The following is a 24,479-nucleotide window of genomic DNA, read 5'->3' on the forward strand; positions in this document are numbered from 1 at the left end:
TTTTCATAACTTCTTTATCCACCACCCCCCACCTTTGTACTCACATTTGCTGTACCACCCTTAACCACTGCTGTTGACAGGGGAAATCCAGCCAGCATCCTCTAGGCTTGTGTTCTTTCCTAGAGAAATGGAAGCAGATTTGCGGTCATTTTCTTTCTGGATCTGTTGTCTGTAGGCAGTCATTGAGATCTTGATCCACAGTGACTTTTGAGACAAAACATAAAATGAGAATGAATAAATGAAGATTTGGCATTTACCAAATTTTACTCTTTCTAAAATTTTGTTTACCCTTGCTTTACAAGGTAATTGTCCTTGATGCCAACAATCCAGAGGCACTGTCCAACAAACGGAAGACCTGGGAGCACATTCATATAAACCAAAAAAGTAACCTCTATTCTATACGCTCCTCAGGAAGAATCAGACTTCTAGATTGGAAGGAACCTCAGGGGCCGTCCATTATATTTCCTTCCTTTGTGAGATATGAAACTGAATACAAATGCGTTGCTCCTCATGCTCACAAAATTGGATCTTCGAATTTTAACTCCTAAAATGAATTTGAAATTATTAGTTATATCCTTTGGGCTAAATTATCTTTTTTTCTCAGCTAAGTAAGATAAGAATCTTCAGATTACTTTTAAAAATGTAAACATAGGGCTTCCCTGGTGGCACAGTGCTTGAGAATCTGCCTGCCAATGCAGGGGACACAGGTTCGAGCCCTGGTCTGGGAAGATCCCACATGCCGCGGAGCAACTGGGCCCGTGAGCCACAACTACTGAGCCTGCGCGTGTGGAGCCTGTGCTCCGCAACAAGAGAGGCCGCGATAGTGAGAGGCCCGCGCACCGCGATGAAGAGTGGCCCCCGCTTGCCGCAACTGGAGAAAGCCCTTGCACAGAAACGAAGACCCAACACAGCCATAAATAAATAAATAAAAACAAAAAACAAAAATGTAAACATAATCCCCCATTTCTGTTGATAATAAAGACACTGTAAGGATGTCTAAAATATAAACTGTTCTCCTCTCTTGTCAGGGAACTGGGAATTGAAGCTGGAGTGACTGCAGCTACTTATACACCTGGAGCATTGCATCCTCACTTGGCCCATTACCATGCACCACCTCGACTTCATCACTTGCAATTAGGAGCTCTTCCTTTAATGGTAAAATAGGAACATTTCAAAATTCTGACATAGTTGCCTTCAAAAACTATTCTTCCTTTTCTAAATTAAATATTTTATTGGAAATATTTTTAATGTATTAGTTGTTAATAGGTGTTTCAGTAGAAGTTGAGAATTATTATTATTAGATTGAAACTGTGCCATAAGAAGGTATTAGATATATTAAAACATGTGTTTGTATTTGCATTGTAAAATATACTCTTCGCAATGTAAAAAATGACACATTTTTTTCTTTTGTATGAAGATGACAATCTTGATCCACTCTCCCTAGGACATGTGATTTATTTTGTTGTAAGTGGTAATGGGTCTGTTGTAATGCATTCATACTTTATTTTCTGATCTGCAGAAGGACTGTATTAATTCTCTGTATCTGATTTGAACAGATTCAGATTTTGTCGATCCATTTTGAGTTCTAAAGAACAAATTCCACAAAAAATTGAGTTTGCTCTTCACATAATACATATATTGTGTGGTACAGAGCAGTGAGTAGTTTTGTCTTGTAGGGGTAGAGGCACTGCAGAGAAGGTTGCCAAGAAACTTTATTATACATGCAACTTCTAAGCAGGCTTTGGAAGAATTGAGAATGGTACTCTTACAGTGGCTACAGCATGTAAAGAGCTTTCAAATAGCATAAGCACAAGGAAATCCAAGTAAGTTGGTATTTCTAGATCTTAGGGGTGAGGGTCATTCAGCAATGAAATATCTGCTCTGCTAAGAAACTAGGACTCAGGAACCATTGAAAGGGGAATGTCTTGATCATATTTATGTTGTTAGAGTGATTTAATCAGGTTGTAGTTAAATAGACCACCTCTTTAGTTGTGTGTAAAATAGATTTCATGATGGGAGAAGGATACTGGTTAGGACATTATAGTAGAAGAGATAAAAGTTGGTGAATGCCTGAACAAGGGCAGTGGTAGTTGACATAAAAATGATGGGATACATTTGAGTAATATTTAGGATGACTCCCAGATTTCTAGCTTTGGTTATTAGGTATATGGTGTTGCCATTCACTAAGTTGGAGAATATTAGATGAGGGTTTAGGGAAGGGGTTAGGTGAGTTAGGTTTTGGACATATTGAATCTGAGATAATATGTGTATCAAGGTGGGATGTCCAGTAGGAAGTTAGGTTTATGGTCTGGATCTCCAAACAATAAACTGGTATCTGAGTTAAAGATGGGTTGTGATCTGTCAGTGTACAATATATATGTGTCACATATCTGTCATATTCCATGAATCCATGGAAGAGGATTAGATTTCCAGGAAAATCTAATCTAATCTAATTTGTCAGACTGACAAGAGATTGAAAAAAAACCTTGGAGAATAATAATACTATATTTAAATGATAATACTGTACTTCAAACAAAGAATTCCAAGAATTGGCTAGAGAAGTTGAGGAGAAATAAAGTTAGAATTATGTCAAAATAATATGGTCAGTAGCGTTTCATCACAAAAAAGTAAAGTTTGAAAAATGTTGAATGCATTTGGCATGGGAGTAGTTATTGGCGGCTTTTGTCAGAGTGATTTCAGTAGTGGTGAGGGATGGAGATGGGGTGCCTCTTAGACTACAGTAAGGAAGGTTAAAAAATGTGGAGACTGTGAATGTAAACTACTTGCTTTATAAACTTGGCTGTGAAGGGAAAGTGGGAAGTAGGGTTGGCATTTGTTCCAGGATTAGAGAGGTAATTTAGGTTTGGAGAAACTTGAAGGTAATTTTAGGTTTAAGACAGAACAACATTAACATTAGGGAGGACTTGTTTGAAGATGTCGAGGAAAGGGGTGGGTAACAGTTAATTAAGGATGACCCAGGGTTGGGGAATAGGAGGAGAGGGGAGCAGGTGATAGAGCTTACCTTTGAGTAGGAGAAAGAGGAAGCTTATCCCTAAAAGCTAGAGAAAGGAGGCTAGGGAGGGTTACAGGAGAAGTGCAGGTTTAAGTAATTTGGAAGGCAGGCGTTCCTTTCTGATTTTTTTCATTTTCCTTGGAGATGTGTAGGAAGTTAGATTATCTGCTTAAAGCTGGGTACTATTGATCTTGATTATGAGGAAAATTGCAGATATTTAAATACTAGGCTATTTGAAGGGTAAAAGTTATTGCTTATTTTAAATTCTTTTCCATGTGTGAATTGTCCTTTAAAGCTGTAAAACCTGCTAGAAGTATGTTGTGATTCAGCGAAGCTGATTAAAAAATAATTTTGGAGATTTATTTATAAAAATGGAAGAATGGTGCTCTGTCTCAGTATCTCCGTTTCCTAACACTACGGTCAACTCTCGTTATTCATGGTAGTTATGTTGTGTAGGTTTGCTGTGAACGCTGACTAAGCAGATATTGAACTGTTGGTGTGGCCAAAAAGTTCGTTCGGGGTTTTCTGTAACATCATATGGAAAAACCCAAACGAACTTTTTGGCCAACCCAATATTATTCCTAAGGGTAAATACAGCCCTAGGTTATTGCAAGCTTCTAGTCGTAACAACCAATCAATGCATCACCTTGTTTTAATGTGTTTTTCTGTTTAGAGACACCTTATTTGACATATACTGTTGATTCATTAATATTGATCTCATGGCCAACAACACCATAACTCATGCCTGAATGAAGCTTATCTACACATATTTTCTGCATAAAGCACATCACAACCTTCTTGCACTTAGGAACACTAGCCAGCAATTAAGCATTTTGTTTGGGAGCCATTTTAAACAATAAAATGATCTATAAATAGCACAAAAATGTGACAAACATCGCACTAGGTAGACTGCAAAAAAGACACTTGTTTATAGTGTAAGAGCTGAAACAACTAGGCAGGGTCTTCTTCCTCAGCTGGGAACACGTATTGGGCAACTCAGATTTTTTGCTGCTCTGTGCAGGTCCATGAATGACTGTGAGAGCATGACTATTGATTTTGGAGTTACAAATAAATTCTCTCAAGTAGGTGAGTTCACAAAAAAGAGATCCATGAATAATGAGGATTGACTATGCCTAACAAAAAAATTAGAAAACACTGTTAAAACTTTCACTAACAGAGCCAAACCAGAAAAGGAGCCAAGGGTACCTTTGGCTATTTGGGAGTTAGAGGAAGGGAAGTAAAACTTTTATGTTGAAGTTAAGTTTTGTTGGAAAATTTTGTGCATTTCTGTTTCTTAATACTGTTCAATAAAGCTCTCTGAAATTGATCAGATCTTATAAAATTTTAGCCTTTATACGTTTAGGCTACTAAGAACATCATTCTTAGGTTTGAGTATTTTCTACTTAAGATTCTTTGTGGAAAATAAATCAAGTAGAAGAGAATTGTTATCTCATGGAACTGCTGTTTCCTTTTTTTTTTTTCCTTCTGATGACGGTTTGAGTTATTATAAAAGAGATCATTTTTGAAGAGGAACCTGTTAACAGAATGCTTTTTTCAGCTATATATACTTATTGACGTTGATTTTTGTGAGAAGCTGGATGGAGAGAATTGAGTGTCTGAATTATTCAATGGTAGCAGCAAAACTTGAGCCTATTCTTAATTGATTTAGCCTATCTCTTCTGCTAAAATAGGTTCCTGACATGGCAGGCTATCCTCACATTCGTTACATTTCATCAGGCTTGGATGGAACATCATTCAGAGGTCCTTTCAGGGGCAATTTTGAGGTATGTAATAAAATTAATGAAGATATTTGCCACAGTATCCGTAATGCAGAGAGAGAATATATGTAATATTAATATTTACAACTGTATAGGATTGCTGCAGTGGCTGGGGATCAGAAAGCAGTAAAATACCTGAATTTCTGATATTGCTTCTAGGGATTATTATAGAAAGGTTTATAAGTGATATTAATTTTAGTGTCAGAAGTTACCCAAGTATTTGAAGAAGAGTAAATGAAAATATCTAATACAGAAGAATGTAGAAATTTATTGAGTTAATATAAATATCAGATAAAGAACCATACTATTAAATGTGGGAGAAAAACCTTAATGCTTTTTTTTTTTTTTTTAAAGGGAATAGTTTGATTTATTTATTTTTATTTTTGGTTGCGTTGAGTCTTCGTTTCTGTGCGAGGGCTTTCTCCAGTTGCGGCGAGCGGGGGCCACTCTTCATCGCGGTGCGCAGGCCTCTCGCTATCGCGGCCTCTCTTGTTGCGGAGCACAGGCTCCAGACGCGCAGGCTCAGTAATTGTGGCTCACGGGCCTAGTTGCTCTGTGGCATGTGGGAACTTCACAAACCAGGGCTTGAACCCGTGTCCCCTGCATTGGCAGGCAGATTCTCAACCACTGCGCCACCAGGGAAGCCCAATGCTTTTTTTTTTTAAATAAATGCAGTAGACTTACGTGCTTTATTGAACCCATGTGATGTTTGTAGTACATAAGAATTGAGCAGTAACATTTTTTATATAAATCTACCCTTTGCAATATATCTGGGAAATCAGTACTATCATTTTTTGGACCAATTCATTGTTTTCGATAGCTCTGATATTCTACTGTGTGGATGAATATAATTTAACCATTCTCCTAGAAAATCATTTAGGTTTTTCTAATATTTTCCTACTGCAATCGCTGCCTAATGCTTTTTGACTAAGCTTAATTTTTAGAGAAACATTGCTGTAGAAAAAGAAACCCAAGTAATTCAGTTTTTCGCTAAATATCTTCTTGTGTGAATTTTCAGGAAGAACAAGTCATTTGAATATGATGTAAAGTTTTTTGTTTTTTTAAAAATTTATTTATTTTTGGCTGCGTTGGGTCTTCGTTGCAGCGCGCGGGCTTTCTCTAGTTGCGGCGAGCGGGGGTTACTCTTCGTTGCGGAGCACGGGCTCTAGGGCACACGGGCTTCAGTAGTTGCGGCACACAGGCTTAGTTGCTCTGTAGCATGTGGGATCTTCCCGGACCAGGGCTCGAACCCCTGTCCCCTGCATTGGCAGGCGGATTCTTAACCACCGCACCACCAGGGAAGTCCCTGATGTGAAGTTTTGTTTCTTCATGTCGGTTTGGAAGTTGGAGTCATTGGGACTTAGAACTATTGTTTGACTTGTTTCCCTATTTTACTACAATGATTTCATCTTTTACATGCATGCATACATGCTTACTGACGTACATAGTACCATGTGGTAGTCTGCAAGGCTAACTTTGCCATACCACTTCAGTTGGCTGAGAAAAGAATTATAAATAGTCATTTGCCTTACCGTATATATGGCTTTTTGAATACTCTATTTACATTGCAGGTTTATAAATATGGAACTTTATTGCTTTTACAGTATTGACAGTGCTGTTCAAGGAATAATCATCCTGACTTTTAATACTAGTTATTCTTCACCTTCAGGAACTTATTCATTTGGAAGAAAGACTAGGAAATGTCAATCGTGGAGCATCCCAGGGGACAATTGAAAGATGTACATATCCACATAAATACAAAAAAGTAAGAATTTATTCTATGAAACATCTACATTATTATTGAAATGCATAACATTTAATATTATGGACTTCCTTTGAGTTTGTGGAGTCTAGCAACTACATTTTTTATTATTAAAACAATACATGCATATGGTTAAAAAAATTGAAAGTATGAAAATATATACTCCGAAGTCTGTTACCCTACTGATCCTAGTTTTCCTTCCCAGAAGAAAAATCATGCTTAAAGATTTCTTAGGTATTCTTCCACATATTTTTAATAATATGCATATGTATATATTTTTCTTTCACTTTTAAAAATAAAGGGGATAATATGCACGCATTTTTGCACATTTTCTTTTCATCCTATATCAGAACCTACAGATGATCCATATTCTTTTTAATCGCTTATACAGAATTCCATCACACAGTAGTACCATAATTTAACTAGTCAGTTATTTTGATGGACATTTAATTGACCTACATTTCTTACATTCTACCCTTATATTCCTTATGTAGTATTACATCTAGAAGTTATGGACTAGGCATGTTAAATAAATTTCTTTCAACAGACGACAATGTTCTTTGCTATAGAGACTAATAAAGTGTGAAATTTCTGTTCATTGTATTTTTCATCCTTTTTCTAAGAGTATTAATGAGGTATAACCATTAAAGTCCTTTCAACTGTTTAAGCTAAATACTATAATTAGCATTAATTTTTTGAATGTTATTTGAAATATTCATTAGTAAAATAAAGTTTATTTGGCTGTGCTCATGATAGGACAAAAATAGTACATAGTATTCTAATTGTGGATTGAAAATGATAAATTTCAAACTAATGAATTTCTGTTACTTTTCATTTTGCTTTTGATGCTGATCATTTAAGGGTCTTACAAGAACACTTAGTTGATAATAGTCACTTAATTCATCCTTTAATTCATGACAGTTTTACCTGGGAAATAAGTTGTGGGTGAATGTGTGGTTTTGTTTTGTTTTGTTTTTCAAATAAACACAGACTTTACTCAGTTGTTCAATAATGTCATCTCTACTAATAAGGTAACAACTGATTGGTTCTCACAGAGGAAACTGCACTGCAAACAAGATGGGGAAGAAGGGACTGAGGAAGACACAGAGGAAAAATGTACTATCTGTTTGTCTATTTTAGAGGAAGGTGAAGATGTGAGGTAACTAGACACTAATTATCTAAAATCCATTGTCAAAACTGCACAAGATTTTATTTGAAAGTAGACCAGAACCCAAATAAAGATTACTCCTGGCGTACCCTGTTACCGGTCTCTGACATGTAGAATTGCCTTCTTATAGTCAGTGAAAGAATAAAAAAGATTAAAGTCTCTGTATTAACAGCAAAGGGGTGTGGATGGGAAATATACTACCTGTTTTGGGGCCACACCAAGACTTGGCCAGGGAAATTTTGTGGTCAAAATTGTCTTCTTTAAATCTTCCAGGAAGGAGAATTTGAGAGGTGAGAGGCTTTGGAGGCCAAGACAGATATATTAATGTATTCTCCAGAGCTTAACGAGGGGGATCCATATTAGCTCCATGCAGTTTGTTTTACAGCATCTTTTATCAAGTAATCTTGTTCTAAAATTTCCTCTCAGTTTGTAGACTGTTTTCTTCTTGCAACTTTGTGATTTAGGAAATGCTATTATGCTAACCAAATATTAATTTTAGACTTCTCTTTTTATAATCTCTTAAGTTAATTGTTTTGTTCCTATTCTGTTTTTTTCTAATGTAACATAATCCCATATGAAACAAGTTCTATAACATATATAAAAACTGTATAGTAGTTTTGTTGCCCTAGTTTATACGGAAAACTTTATCGTATTTCTTCAGTTGGCTAAGAGAGAGAAAAAATGTTATAAAAAGTTGTCTACTATACCACATATAAGGTTATTTGAACACTGTATTTCCAGTAAAGATTTATAAATATGGATGATAATTGTTTTTACAATATTGACAATACTGTGCAAGGAATAATTGGAACACCTCTTTTTAGCTATTTTTACAAAATATTAGGAAGTCTGAAATGTATGACAACTCTTAACGGGGGTGGAAGTTGAAATGGACACTTAAGTCAGTAACTTTTATCCTACTGTTACACTTAGATTTAACATTACCCAGTTATTGCATGGGTAATATTTATTACCATAATATTATTTCTTTATTTCTCAATTTCTAATTGGTAGTGTAGTGTACTAAAGTAAACATCTCTTTTTAACCTACTTTTAAAAGAGTAGCATACAATTAAGTGAATATAACATGAAAACAATATTATTAACCTTTAATCAATCAGGTACTTAAATTTAATGTGTAAAGATCCTGTAGACAGAAAATAATATTGCATATTAAGACATTCCTTAATCAGTATGATATGGCTGCTGTATATTTACAACATAAGTTCTAAGGTTTGTTTTTTCTTTTTTTTTTAATTTTACTTATTTATTTATGGCTGTGTTGGGTCTTCGTTTCTGTGCGAGGGCTCTCTCTAGTTGTGGCAAGTGGGGGCCACTCTTCATCGCGGTGCGCGGGCCCCTCACCATCGCGGCTTCTCCTGTTGCGGAGCACAGGCTCCAGACGCGCAGGCTCAGCAATTGTGGCTCACGGGCCCAGTTGCTCCGCGGCATGTGGGGTCCTCCCAGACCAGGGCTCGAACCCGTGTCCCCTGCATTGGCAGGCAGACTCTCAACCACTGTGCCACCAGGGAAGCCCCAGTTCTAAGGTTTTTGAGAGAGAATTAAATGAGATTTTTTTTGAAAGTGCTTCACAAAACAATGATTTGATATTAAAAAATGTACTTACAATATTATGTTACAGGAAACATATTGCCAACTCCAGTGCATTGGCAGCTCACGTAGAGAAGTGAAGCTGGAATAATTGCTAATGTAACTGTTGTTCTTAAAATTCTTGAGATTTTACATAATTTGATTCCATACCTGTGACAGTTAATTATCTTGGTCATTTATACATTATATTGCCCAGAGTATTAATTTAATGTAGGTGTAACTCTTGAGTACGGAGGGGTGTTTTTTGGAGGGGTGTTCTTTTTTTAACAGAAGAGAAAAATGTTTAGTAACTTCAGAACATTACTGAATTATTACATGTATCATTTGTTTAAAAATAAATGCCACTACGCTTGTGATAAAATTAATTTTTGCTTTTTGTTTTGTTTGCCTATAATAGACGCCTTCCCTGTATGCACCTTTTCCACCAAGTGTGTGTTGACCAGTGGTTGATTACCAATAAGAAGTGCCCCATATGCAGAGTGGACATTGAGGCCCAGCTGCCAAGTGAAAGTTGACACCATGTTTCAGAACTCTTACCCTCCCTCTCATTCCCACCCTCCTGGTACTGCAGTCTACCAAAGATGGCATGACTTACCTGCGCAGATTTGGAAGCCGTGAACTTAGAGTGCTGGCTCTGCTATATGGTACAACTAATGCTAGACCTACAGTTTATGTATACAGTTGATTTTGATGTATTTATAAAAGCTTTTTTTTTCTAGATTTGACATTTTTCCTATATCATTTTACTGTATTTTTGCATGGTTCCTTGTATTGCATTTCTTTGCACATATTATGGGCTTGTGACCCTAAACTTGCAGGCAAGATTAGCTGCTTTAGTAAGTAGAATTTCGTGGTCTTTTTGTTTTTTACATAGTACCAGGTCTTGAGAATTATGAATTTTTTTTTTTATCCATTACTAACGTTTAATTTAATCAATCATGTACTTTAGTTTAATGTATAAAGATCCTCTAGAAAATGATAATATTGTGTATTAAGACATTCCTTAATTAGGACAAAATGGCTGCTGTATATTTACAATATGGAGTTCTGAGTTAAATACCATTCTTGATACTGGGAACAGAATACAAACCATTTTCAATCAGATGCAGGTGGTATTCACATCACCAGAGTAGAGTGATCAATAGAAATTTTCTTGGTGTATCCTTTTCCTTTCAGCACAATGCAGATAGAGTTGAATATTGATATCATACATTTAGACTGCTGTTCTGATTGTATTTATCTTTTTCCTACATCGATTAGAATTTTATTTCCCAGATTCAATTTTTGCTGCTGTGAAACAGCTCTGATGAACACTAAATAGTAATTTCAATTAGCTGGATTGTACATACTTGCAGATTTAACAAAATTTTAGGGAAATTGGAGAAGACATGTAGAATTTTGTTCAGTCTTCTGCTAAGCACGTATATTAAAGATATCTGCTTACATTGATTTTTGTAAACACATTTAGTCAGGATTTAGAATTGCAATCATCGGCAGGTATCTGTGCATTCATAGAACTTCTAAAGGTCCCAGGATCACTTTTAAAGGGATTTTTATTAGTTTAAAGATAAATAAAGTCAGCTGAATCTACATGTCTCTTGTTTTATTTCTCTTTAAACTTGAAAACAGTAAATCTGCAGATACTGTGAGGCACAAATTATACTGTCAACCTACTGTTGCTCTGGTTTTAGACTCCCACTTCATACATTACCAAGAGTCGATCACTGATTTAAAAATTTTAATTTCTATAGTTAAGATTTACTGCATAATATAGAATATTAAAGTTAAGTTAATGTACTAACATTTCTCCTTTGGAGAAAGTTTTAATCCACTTAAGGATGTGTATTATCAAGATACTTTCATATACAGGATAGCCTAATTTTATTTGTCTAAATATGCTTAATATGCCCGAGATTGCAAATGCATCAGTCAGTAACATCACTGTCTGTATGTGGAAGACATGTTCCCATGGATCATATGTGAAGATGTCGATAAGCTTGCATTAAGCCACCTGCTTTGTAAGTGGATTGATTAATAAATAACTTATATTTCTATTGTCTTTGTGTTTCATAATTCATTTTTATAAGACTGTTTACACTGAACATCTTGGAATTCAAAACAGTGATCTCACTCAAGTTGACATTTGCATAATTTGATGTTTGTATTCATTCAGTTATGGCTACTTGCCCTTGTTTTGTATTAGTAAATGTTACACCATAGTAATTGTCAGTATCAGCGTGCTTCAACATAGTATGTGTAGAGATGGAGGATGGACTATGGTTTAGAAATTTGGATATAAAATAACACATTTAAAAAGAGTACTAGGGACTTCCCTGGTAGTGCAGTGGTTAAGAATCAGCCTGCCAATGCAGGGGACACGGGTTCGATCCCTGGTCCGGGAAGATCCCACATGCCAACGGGCAACTAAGCCCATGCGCCACAACTACTGAGTCTGCGCTCTAGAGCCCACGAGCCACAACTACTGAGCCCGCGTGCTGCAATTACTGAAGCCCGCGTGCCTAGAGCCCATGCTCCGCAACAAGAGAAGCCACCTCAGTGAGAAGCCCGCGCACCGCAACGAAGACCCAATGCAGCCAAAAAAAAAAAAATTATAATAATAATTTAAAAATCAAAAAAAAGAATACTAGATGATTAAGCTGCAGTTGTAGAAGGGTTGTGGGAGGAGTGGCAAGACAGAATGAGAGAGAGAAAAAGAGAGAGAGAGACTTTGTTTGCCATCTTACTGGGGGCAAGAGCTAGTAGCCTCCTGCGAACATGGCGCTGCGAGTGGCGTGCAGCGTGCGGGCCGCGATCTGCAGCCTGTGCGCCATCTCTGCGCCCAACGCGCCCTGCCCGCCGCGGCCCTGGGGACTGCGGGCGGGCGCCGTCCGGGTGCTGCGCACCGGCCCTGCTCTGCTGTCCGGTCGTAAATTCACAGACAAACATGAATGGGTAACAACAGAAAACGGCGTTGGAACAGTGGGGATCAGCAATTTTGCACAGGAAGCTTTGGGAGATGTTGTTTACTGTAGTCTGCCTGAAGTTGGGACAAAATTGAACAAACAAGAGGAATTTGGTGCTTTGGGAAGTGTGAAAGCTGCTAGTGAACTCTATTCTCCTCTATCAGGAGAAGTAACTGAAATTAATGAAGCTCTAGCAGAAAATCCAGGACTTGTCAACAAATCTTATTATGAAGATGGTTGGCTGATCAAGATGACACTCAGTAACCCTTCAGAACTAGATGAACTAATGAGTGAAGAAGCATATGAGAAATACATAAAATCTATTGAGGAGTGAAAATGGAACCCCTAAATAAACTAGTTTAAAACAACTTAATCTAGCATAGTTGTATTAAATTAGTGGTGGATAGATTTTTAAAAAGCAACTTTTAGCAAAAGAAACTACTTGAAACAATGTTGCCTGAAGAAAATACCCCTTAACTTCCTAATGATTTCAGATAAACACTATGCATCTTTTTCACAACACCCTGTGATTTTTAGGCTAGTCTCCAGTTATAATACTCAGAATTCCTGAAATTATCTGTGGTAAAACTAGTTATAAAAACTATGTAATTCAAGGATAACATTGCTATCTTAACCTTATATAATATTGTAACTTGCTTACAGCCATCCCTGGATTTGGGTCAAAATACTCAATGAACTTGCCACTGGAAATAAATGACAGTGGAGAAAAGTTTGTTAGTTGTATAGTGTGCAGTGAAGAACATTACTATCTTAATTTTGCAATATACTGTGTTTGCTGGTGCTATTTTTATACAGTGAAGCAACAGCCTTGCAGGAAAATAAGAAACAGTTTAATAATAAAATATTCAACTTCTTAAAAAAAAAAAAGAGCTAGTAGCTTATCTTCAGGTAGCCTGTGATGGATGTAGGACTTTACCACTGGAAAGCCCAGGGTCTGTGCCAAAGAGTAAGATGGGGAGAATTCTATACAATGGAGTCCTCTTGATGCTCCCCAAAACACAAATACAGATAGATTTCTCTCTTTTTTTTAATATTATATCAGATTTAGATGCACAACTACTTATTGACCTGTTTAATGATTGCTAGTGATTTTTTTAAAATCTGAAGTATCATTACTTTAAAATTTATTTTATGCAAGTATTTGTAGCATATACCTGAATTGTTAATTCAGGAGCTTCTTAAGCTACTGCAATTAATTACAGAAAAATGTGATTAGTAATGAACCAAGTGAGAAAGAAAATAATTTTTAGTATTTTAACTTTTCTGTGCTTTGTTTTGGTGTCTTCCATATCCTGCTACATCTATATCAAAACGAAAATTTCAGTGATAGCTATCCAAATACTTTAAAACTCTTTTGTCAGCAAATCCTTACATTCATTCGTTGTTAATATGCAAGTGATAAACTGATATTTGAAACATTTTTTTAATCTGGTGATTTTGTTTAAGCTGCTAGCACATTTCATCATTTGAACCATAACTATTTGACAGACAGAAAACTAGCTCTGTTTTAAAAATGCTATTTGCAATACAAATTAAAATGTAAACTCTGTAGACATTTTATTATTAGTTTTTCATAAATGGAGATAGCTTAATTTTGTAGAAAATGCATCCTGAATTTTTTTTTAAAACATCTTTATTGGAGTATAATTGCTTTACAATGGTGTGTTAGTTTCTGCTTTATAACAAAGTGAATCAGTTATACACATACATATGTCCCCATATCTCTGATTTTTAAAAAATTTTTATTTTATATTGGAGTATAGTTGATTTACAATGTTGTGTTTCAGGTGTACAGCAGGGTGATTCAGTTATACATAGACATGGATCTATTCTTTTTCAAATTCTTTTCCCATTTTGGTTATTACTGCATCCTGATTTTTTTTTAATTAATTAGTTTATTTATTTTTGGCTGCGTTGGGTCTTTGTTGCTACGCGTGCGGGCTTGCTTTAGTTGCGGTGAGCTGGGGCTACTCTTCGCTGCGGTGCGCGGGCTTCTCATTGCGGTGGCTTCTCTTGTTGCAGAACATGAGCTCTAGGCGCGTGGGCTTCAGAAGTTGTGGCACTCAGGCTTCAGTAGTTGTGGCTCGCGGGCTCTAGAGTGCAGGGTTAGTTGTGGCGCGCGGGCTTAGCTGCTCCGTGGCATGTGGGACCTTCCCGGACCAGGGCTTGAACCCGTGTCCCCTGCATTGGCAGGCGGGTTCTTAACCACTGTGCCACCGGGGAAGCCTTGTGTCCTGATTTCTAATTTAACTTCCAAAACCTCTGGGAACAGTAAATTTTCTTGCTTATTCAAGACTTGACATGTCACAGTATTGGATATATCAATACTGAAATATTTTCTCTCAGTTATAGATTTCACTCATTTCCTTGAATTAAGAGTTATGTCCAAAACAGCTATTTCTTTCTAAGAAAAATAAATGTTACCACTTTTGTGGTTGGGCCTGCTGGGCCTTCTCTCTCCTCTGTATTCTGTACAGATTCACAGGCCACACAGTTGATCTTTTGGAGTTTTGAAAAGAATATAGTCGTTGGTGGCAGACAGACTTGGGCTTAGAATTGTGTAACTCTAAAAAACTTAACCTTTCTGAGCTTCATCTTTCTTATCTGTAACAGAAATAGTTTGTCATTAGAATTAAATGAGATGAGTGTAAAGAGCTTTGCATATAGGACATACTTAAGAAGATACGTTCTCCCAATGCTTGCTCCATCCCACCCCACCGCCCAAATACCCTTGCCCTCGCTGACAAATGGTAGCATAGCGAGATGCTGAACCATAGATCAGTGTTTGCTGTAATCTTTACTCTTACTGAGTCCAAGCGACTGATTACTAGATAAGAATGAACAATCCTCTTCAGCCCTTCAAATTTTTCTTCTACCAGAGGAATGGAAGATTCCCAGCACATGTTCCTTTGCTTTGAAGCCACATCAGGCACATAGTTACCCATAAAAACCGTCCAATGCTGTGTTTTAGGCAGCTGCTGCCAATAGATCAGACTTGGCACAGGATGTGAAACCATTTGCCTCTCTGAGCTAAAAGAAAATATTAAGGAGAGATTAACAGCTAGAATTTCTCAATCTCTCCTAATTTTTCTCCCCATCAAATTGTGTTATGCAGGGATCTGGTGCCCATTAAGGATTAATTAAGCACACTGCGGAGCTGCCTATGTTATTGTATTAGCTGCTTCTAGGCTTATTCTTAGAGAGACCGAGAGTGTGTGGAAGGTGTAGGTTTCCAGGAGAAGCTTTTGATTAGCCCAAAGAAATTGCATGTCTCCTTTAATCCTTTATCATCACTACCGAGAATGGTTAGATTTACTAAATAGTCATTTTCATTGTGTGCTACGCTGAGTCAGTTTTGCTTTAGGTGGTGGTATACAGTATGTGTGCAGGGTGGGGGGGTGCTTTGGAGAGTAAACTTCCGCGGATTGTTATTGATAATGTTGTGTTACAGAAAGGAAGAGTTTGGCTTCTGCCATTGCCTGTGTGGCTGGTAGCACAGCTCAAGATACTCAGATTTCCAATCTGGCTCATAATATGGAATGCTCCAAACCTGTTATCCTAAGGATTCTGTTTTTTAGATTCTCAAGAAGAGTTTTTGACAAGGGAATTGGAAGAGATATGGTAAGTCTTCCATCCTGGCTTTAAAAAGGAATGGATATCTTTATTGAACTGCTATCTAGACTACCGTACTGTTAGTATTTGCTCAGAGAATAAGCTATGGTGTACCTGGGTTCCTAGAACTTTGTTGTTAGCCACACACGCCCCAAACCCCAAAGGTTTGTATTACCTATCTATTGTTTGGTGACCCTAAAACTTAGTGGCTTAAACATCAAACATCTTAGTTTCTGTGGGTCAGGAATTTGGGAGCAGCTTAGCTTGGTGCTTCTGGCTCAGGGAGTCTCATGAAGTTACAGTCAAGGTGATAGCTGGGGCTGCAGTCATCTGACGTCATTACTGGGTCTGGAAGATGTGTTTCCACGATGGCTCACTCACATGGCTGTTGATAGGAGACTTCGGTTCCTTATTGGCTGTTGGCCAAGAGACCTCACTTCCTTGTTATGTGGGACTCAGATGTCTTCACAACAGGGTAGCTGGCTTCCCCAGAGCAAATGACCACAGAGAGAGAGCAAGTAGGAAGCCACAGTGATATTTTTCATCTAGTCACAGAAGGTATACTCTCATTCTTGCCACATTAGAAGCAAGTCACTAAATATAGCCTATACTCAAGAGGAGTTGATTGGGTTCCAACATTTGAAGAAAGGTACAGCAAGAATTTGTGTACACATTTTTAAAACACCACGGTTAGTAACCTGTCTTATCCCCTATGTCAAGACCCAGTCTCCAGACATCTTGGACTTCTGTAGCCAAAGATTCTATCAGACTGGTCTCAGTCCTTCCCAGGGCTCTCCATTACATCTGATCCATGGTTCAGCACTAAATCCACTGTGCCCTTAGCAGGTAACCAAATGCCAAAATATCTGGAAATGGCTCAGGCATTCAAGTTGCCCGTGTGAAAAATTTTCCAAGAATAATTTTTTTTTTTTTTTTTTTTTTGGCTGTGCTGCACAGCATGTGGGATCTTAGCTCCCCGACCAGGGTTCAAACCCATGCCCCCCTGCGTTGGAAGCACAGAGTCTTAACCACTGGACCACAAGGGAAGTCCCAGAATAATGTTTTTGAGGTTCATAGTTTACAAATAATTATAAATCCTAGCTACTGTGCTATGTTTTCCTAGGCCGTGACACCATAGGAAACAGTAAGATGCAAGACTTGCAGCAGGGATATCCCTGGTGGTGCAGTGGTTAAGAATCTGCCTGCCAGTGCAGGGGACACGGGTTCAATCCCTGGTCTGGGAAGATCCCACGTGCTGCGGAGCAACTAAGCCTGTGCACCACAACTACTGAGCCCATGTGCCACAACTACTGAAGCCCGTGTGCCTAGAGCCTGTGCTCCGCAACAAGAGAAACCACCACAGTGAGAAGCCCGTGCACCACAACGAAGAGTAGCCCCCCTCGCCACAACTAGAGAAAGCCTGCACGCAGCAACGAAGACCTGATGCAGCAAAAGAAAAAAAACTTCCAGCAAACAAAAAAGCTTATTTGGTGCAAGGATTGAGAATACTCCCAGGTAAATATATCTGTTACCTATTATGTAACAAACCACACCAAATCTTAGTGACTTAGACACAATATTTATTTGGTCATCACTGTACAATATGGGCAGGGCTGGGCAGGAACTGCTCATATCTCAGTGTGGTGTGACCACTGCGTTCTTCATGTGACTGTATTGAGTTGGGAGCTCTACTGGGATGGAATGCCAGCGTGGCCTCCCTTAGATGTCTGATGCTTTAGCTGGGTTGGCTGGGACAGCTGAAGACTCACTGGGCATCTCTCTTTTTTTTTTTTAAATTTATTTATTTTTGGCTGTGTTGGGTTTTCGTTGCTGCACGCAGGCTTTCTCTAGTTGTGGCGAGGGGGGCTACTCTTCGTTTCAGTGCACGGGCTTCTCAATGCAGTGGCTTCTGTTGTTGCGGAGCATGGGCCCTAGGCACGCAGGCTTCAGTAGTTGTGGCATGTGGGCTCAGTAGTTGTGGCTCATGGGCTTAGTTGCTCAGCAGCATGTGGGATCTTCCCGGACCAGGGCTCGAACCCGTGTCCCCTGCATTGGCAGGCAGATTCTTAACCACTGTGCCACCAGGGAAGTCCCTGGGCATCTCTCTTGATGTGGTCTCTCTAGTGAGGGAGAGCTAGACTTCTTTACATGGTGACTCAGAGCTCTAAGAAAGAAGAGACTGCCAGGCTTCCTAAGACCTAGGCCTGGAACTGGCACAGTGTCATTTCTGCCATGTTCTGTGAGTCAAAGAAAGGCTAGCCCAGATTCAAGGGGAGGGGAAAAAGACTGTACCTATTAATAGAAGTAGCAGCAGCAAAAAAAAAATTGTGACCATCTTTAATTAATCACAGTAAGGTAAAACAAGTGCCATTGCTTTGTTATAATTCCTAGTACAAACTTCCTGAACACATTTTTTCCCCCCAAGCCAAAGTTTAGCATATGGAGAAGTCATGTGTGCAAATGGTTTATTTTCTCAAGTGTTATCATGAGAGGAATCAGTGGTGGAGGAACTTTGACTTCCCCACACTGATATTTGAGAAAAAGAAACTTATGTGATGGAGATATTTCTGTTCCTTTGACTGCTATATCTTTGTGTAATTTAGAAATTCTTTCTGCAGTGTTCTTTTTTTTTCTTAACTTTTTTTAAAATTTATTTTTTGGCTGTGTTGGGTCTTCATTGCTGCGCGCGGGCTTTCTCTAGTTGCGGCGCGCAGGGGCTACTCTTTGTTTCGATGCGTGGGCTTCTCATTGCAGTGACTTCTCTTGTTGTGGAGCATGGGCTCTAGGTGCGCGGGCTTCAGTAGTTGTGGCTTGCGGGCTCTAGAGCTCAGTCTCAGTAGTTGTGGTGCACAGGCTTAGTTGCTCTGCAGCATGTGGGATCTTCCCGGACCAGGGCTTGAACCCGTGTCCCCTGCATTCGCAGGCAGATTCTTAACCACTGCGCCACCAGGGAAGTCCTGCAGTGTTCTTAATAGATGGTTATTGTGAAAGTTTATGTGTCAATTTGCACCACTGAGTGCCCAGACATTTGGTGAAACATTATTCTGGGTCTATTTTAGGGGGTGTTTTCTAGATGAGATCAAGATTTAAATCTGTAGTCTGTGTAAAGCAGTCTCCTTAATGTAGGTGGGCCTCATCCAATCAGTTGAAGGCCTGAGTAGAACGAAAAGACTCTCTTCCCCTCCTCCTACACCCCATGAGTAAGGGAGAATTTCTCCTCTTCACTGCTTTCAAGTTGGGACATTGTTTTTCTCCTGTCTCTGCACTCAGACTGAGACATGGGCTCTTCCTGGGTTGCTAGCCTACCAGCCTTGGACTGGAACTACACCATTGGCTCTTCTGAGTCTCCAGCTTGCAGACTGGAGATTGTAGGACTTGTTAGCTTCCATAATTGTGTGGGCCAATTCCCTATCTATCTGTCTATCTCTGAAGAACCCTGACTAATCCAATTATGCCCATGGTTATATTCTTCCAGGGATGATGAGGTCACTACTTACTGAAGAAGTGCATTTCTTTTGTAAACAGTTAAAATCATTAACTCTTAAAAAAAAAATCATTCTCTTCCTTTGGTAGATGTTCCTATAAGTCATAGGGTCCTATTCTGTATTTTGGAGCAATGTAAAAATAAGTCTGGTTTCTTGCTATATGCTAGCTCTTCAGATACTATAGGACAGCCATCTTGATTTATTTGGGTCTTCTCAAAGTGGAATATCCTTAGAACCCTTTTGTTTAGACTGGATCTTAAGCTTCTTACCTATTCTTGTCACCATTTTCTGGATATGGTGTTTTCTAGTTTATTAACTATTTCTAGTTTATTAATCATTTTCTAGTTTATTAACATTCCTCAAAATATGATACCTATAAGTGATCATCACTCTGGCTCTGGCCTGAGCATTAAAAAGTACAGAATTAACCTGAACTCACTCATGCTAATGAGTTAGATCTTGGAATGGTGGTATTTTCCAAGGGTGCACAGGTTTCCTAAAGGAAAGATGTGGAAATGGAAAGAATAAGAACAAATTGAAAAAGGAATACAAACTGAAGGGAAATGAGACACAGTCTGCACTCTACCATCTGTGTGAGAGTGGGATTGGCTGTCATGTCCCAGTAGGCCTGCACACCCCACAGGCACAGTTTAGCCCAGAATGGGGGCAGTTACTAAAAAGCCAGCTTGATATGCCAGTTGGGACATTCTCTGCATTCTGTAGCTCCTCAAGATTCCACAAAAGCTGATTAGGATATGATACAAAAATCAGAGTGTCTTACAATGTTTATCTGGTATAACAGAGAACAGGAAATGCATGAATAATCGAACAGCATAATATTAAAAGTCTTGAGTCAATGGTTTATTATCCTCAACAGACCTTTTACTTTTTAACTCACTTTCTAAGGATGAGTAAATTATATTGTTATCCTTTCATGGACCTTATATTTTAAGCACCATGAGGGCAGGGACCTAGTTTTTAATGCCCTCTTTTTTTCCTTCTAAGTAGTCTGCACAGTGCCTTGCTTATACAAGGCGTTTAGTAGATTAAAAGAACAAAACAAACAAAAAGAACTTGAATAATCTGCAAGCTTGAGGTCCAGATTTTAGAGACTCATTTTGAGTGGAGGCTCATGAAGATACTAGAAAGGTCTTTCTTTCTACCTCTATGGGTCTCCCTGCTACTGAGCAGGCTTACAGGCCCTAGACTGGGACAAACCCATGCACCCTGCCCAGCCAGCAACAGATAACCAGGTTACCTTCATGGGATAGATTACGGTGACATATTGGTCGAGGTGAAAGTAGTAGGTCAAGATGGATGCAAGCAAGGCAGAGAAAAAAGTCTTTCTTTTTGTAAGAAAAGTGACCTGCCCCTACCCCCAAAGAAATTCGCATTGAAAGTTACTTATTTTGGGTAACATTTAAGAAAATTTTAACCTAACCACTCAAAACTTTTAAGTTACCTTGCAGTTGTTTCCCCTTGTCATCCATATTTAGTCATTTATCAAGGTTCTGTCATTTTTCCAGTAATGCCTCTCATACCTGTTTCCATTTTTTTATTCTCTACACTCATCCAAGTCAGATTTTCGTTACGTCTCACCTGGGAAAACTTTTTCCATAGTCCATTCTTCGTGCTGCCCCCAGGGGTCAGCTTTCTAAAACAAAGTTCTAACCAAGTCATTATCCTTCTTAAAAACTTTCCATGATTCCTCATTTTCTGGATCTTTTTCAGCTTTATCTTTAACATTCCTATAATCCAAATGCCTCAGACTGCTTTGTTTTTCCACAGATTTATTCTCATTGTTTCTACTTGAATGCCTTTGCCATCTCTGCTTGCCAAAATCTAACCCTTCCTTTAAAAGCTCAAATGTCCCCTTTCTAGTAAGCCTTCCTTCACCTATCCCCATTTTGAATTAATCGTATTATTTGTGCTCAATGTTTTATAGGTTCTGCCTCTTAAAATAATTTTGTTCCTATTTGTCTCCCCTTCCTTGTTTTGAACTTGAGGGCACGGCTTGCACTTTACTCTTCTCTGTGTTCCCTGCAGTACCTTGCAAACACTGACATTTTAATTTTAATATGGCAAATTTATCTTCTAGCTAGTTAAGAGAGAAAAGAAATCAGGAAGAGGTAGGCAGTTAGGGTAGGGGACAGAAATGTGATAAGAGCAACTGAGGGAGAGAACATGGTAGTAATGAGGAAGATAGCTGGGTGCTGGTGAAAATCATAATTTGTTTATTGTCTCATTCACAATTAATGATATGTAAATTAAACTGGGCCCTTTATGCTTCCACTGTGATCTGGAACAACAGCTGCTGAAAGTCACCAAGAACAGAAATAGAAAAGCATTCTTCAAGGATATAGAAACCATGACCATGAGCTGAGCTGTTGGACTTTTATGATAATCTAGTACATAACCCACATGAATCCTAATAAAAATTCAACAGTAAATAAGCACTTTATTTGTTCTAGGCACAGAACCAACACCCTTGCCCTCATGTAGCTTATAATCTAGCATGTTTGATCAAATTAAGCAGCTCCCTGGGTTGAGCTTGAGATGGTCCTAGTGCCTGTTTATGGGCCTTCTAGGAGAGCTGTGAGGTTTCCAGCTCTGACCTGACCCAGGACAGTTTTTGCCTCCTGAAGTTCTTGAGTTCTGCATCAACAGTGGCTATCTGACTGTGAAATTTTCCCGTTGGAGGAAGGTCCTGGAAGTCTGAGGGAAAGAATCCCAGGAACAGGAGAAAAAGGTGGGTAGCTGAATAAGAAATTAGAAGTGAGGAAGGTCTGACAAACAGCAATCAAATCTCTGGTGATTCAGAAGGATAGTCCTGACAGCCAAGAGTGTAAGACTCTACCCCAGACTGAGGAATCTTGGTGTCAGAAAAGAAGAGTTCCCGTTTGGCACTCCAGGACCTAAACATTTGTGTAGGAATCTCAGAATCTGTCTCTCTGACTTTCTATCTTGGACGTCCTTTCGTGGGGTTGGAAGACACTAGGCAACACCTACCTTGAAGTCCAATAACTCCCGCCAAACCAAGCCACTCACCTTGTCTCCAGTCATACTGGTCCAATATTGGTTTGTGCTTTTGCTTGGGGTGCTCTCTATGCCTGCAGTATTCTCCCTTCACTCCATATCCGCCCCATATGCATACCTTTTTGAAGCAGTACTTGACCAAGAAATGAGAAAAAGTGTATTGATCGTGTAGAATTTTACCATAATGTAAAGGGCCATTGGCCTTCAGGAAATTTATCCTTGGTTAATTTTCTATTCGATTCCTTTTGATGACTGTTTCAAACTTTTCCCACTCTTTCTGCCAAATGTAGAGAGGACAATGGTAAATACAATGGAAAGAGCACAGGCTTTGCAATCAGAACTGAGTACCAACTCTAGCTCTGAAACCCATGAGGACTGTGATTGCAGCCAAGACATAGAACTGTTCTGAGCCTTAGTTTCTTCATCTGTTAGATTGAGATAACACACGACATGTTAATTAGACTCACTGTGGTGATCATTTTGCAATATATACAAATGTTAAATAATTAGGTTGTACACCTGAAACTAATATGTATCAATTATACCTCAATTTAAAAAATGACCCCAAAAAACTGGGATAATACTATCAATAAAGATTATGAGGAATCTATGAGAAAGTTTATTTAAATTAGAATATAGGAAGAGTGATCAATAAATGTTACCTAAGACAGGAGGGAACAAATAAAAATATAGAAGGACTACAATGCATTAAACAAGAGATTGAATCAAAAAGTTTATTTGTAAGGTTCTAGGTTAGTTGAAGTGAGGGATAAACCATAAAATAGTACTTCTATTTTAAATGAAAACATAATATGTCTAATACGGATTAAATTATTCAGCTTTAACCATGTCAAATCAGTTAATAAAAGCACTTTACCATTCTTAACATTTCTGTTTACAAAGACCTGAGAGGTGGTAAGGATTGTTTAATAGTTGTAGCTTTTGATAATACCACAATATTATAACAATAAAGCAAAAATATAATTATACTCACAACCCCAGTGCACAAAACATCTAGAGCCCATGCTCTGCAACAAGAGAAGCCACCGCAATGAGAAGCCTGTGCACCGCAACGAAGAGTAGCCCCCGCTCGCCGCAGCTAGAGAAAACCCACGCACAGCAACGAAGACCCAATGCAACTAAAAATAAATAATAAATAAATTAATTAATTAATTAAAAAAAAAAGTGGATACCATACAATAATGTGGAATGGAAGAGATCATGGGCAAGCGAAATGAACCACCACCAACAACACCAAAGGCCGGTGTTCATCCAAAGAAGGTGATGGTGTGAATATGGTCAGATTGGAAGGGAGTCCTCTATCATGAGCTCCTTCCGGAAAACTAAATGATTAATTCCAACAAGTACTGCTTCCAGTTAGACCAACTGAAAGCAGCACTCGATGAAAAGCGTCCAGAATTAGTCAACAGAAAACGCAGAATCTTCCATCAGGATAATGCAAGACTGCATGTTTCTTTGATACCAAGGCAAAAACTGTTACAGATTGGCTGGGAAGTTCTGATTCATCCACTGTATTCACCAGAATTGCACCTTCGGATTTCCATTTATTTTGGTCTTTACAAAATTCTCTTAATGGAAAAAATTTCAGCTCCCTGGAAGACTGTAAAAGGCACCTGGAACAGTTCTTTTCTCAAAAAGATAAAAAGTTTTGGGAAGATGGAATTACGAAGTTGCCTGAAAAATGGCGGAAGGTAGTGGAACAAAAGGGTGAATACATTGTTCAATAAAGTTCTTGGTGAAAATGAAAAAAGCGTCTTTTATTTTTGCTTAAAAACCAAAGGCACTTTTTGGCCAACCCAATACTTTCCCTTCCCAATACTTCTTCACTGAATACCTAATTTTTAGTTATAGGACGATGGATACACTAACATCTTCCCATGCCATATAGTAGCTGCAATTATTTCTGTTTTACTAAAGAGGAAACAGGTTTAGAAATGTTAGATGCAAGGGAAGGAATTTAATTCAGATCACTTCATTTAAGGGTCATTAGTACCCCAGTAACAGAGCGA

At 38.4% G+C, this 24,479-nt stretch overlaps 1 protein-coding gene, 1 long non-coding RNA gene and 1 pseudogene across 17 annotated transcripts in view; all 3 read left to right on the forward strand.

Annotated features, from left to right (window-relative positions):
- Window positions 1-11,391, forward strand: part of RNF111 (ring finger protein 111) — an 87,984-nt gene extending 76,593 nt beyond the window's left edge. For 9 of the 15 annotated variants that reach the window (XM_082388046.1, XM_082388052.1, XM_082388041.1 and 6 more), the window contains 5 exons: window positions 1,029-1,155; window positions 4,705-4,797; window positions 6,461-6,556; window positions 7,585-7,712; window positions 9,730-11,391. In XM_082388046.1, coding sequence (XP_082244172.1) covers window positions 1,029-1,155; window positions 4,705-4,797; window positions 6,461-6,556; window positions 7,585-7,712; window positions 9,730-9,847 — 562 coding nt within the window. In that variant the 3' untranslated portion in view covers window positions 9,848-11,391. The other 6 variants (XM_082388050.1, XM_082388047.1, XM_082388049.1 and 3 more) reach the window with 3 other exon arrangements.
- The window catches only part of LOC309626871, a 186,394-nt gene that overhangs the window by 115,478 nt on the left and 46,437 nt on the right, over window positions 1-24,479 (forward strand). The window lies entirely within an intron of this gene.
- Window positions 12,093-23,618, forward strand: LOC309626826 (glycine cleavage system H protein, mitochondrial pseudogene; annotated as a pseudogene). The gene has a single exon. The product of its transcript is annotated as a glycine cleavage system H protein, mitochondrial pseudogene (transcript).

This window comes from Balaenoptera borealis (genome assembly GCF_965194805.1).
Source record: "Balaenoptera borealis genome assembly, chromosome: 3".
Taxonomy (NCBI): domain Eukaryota; kingdom Metazoa; phylum Chordata; class Mammalia; order Artiodactyla; family Balaenopteridae; genus Balaenoptera; species Balaenoptera borealis.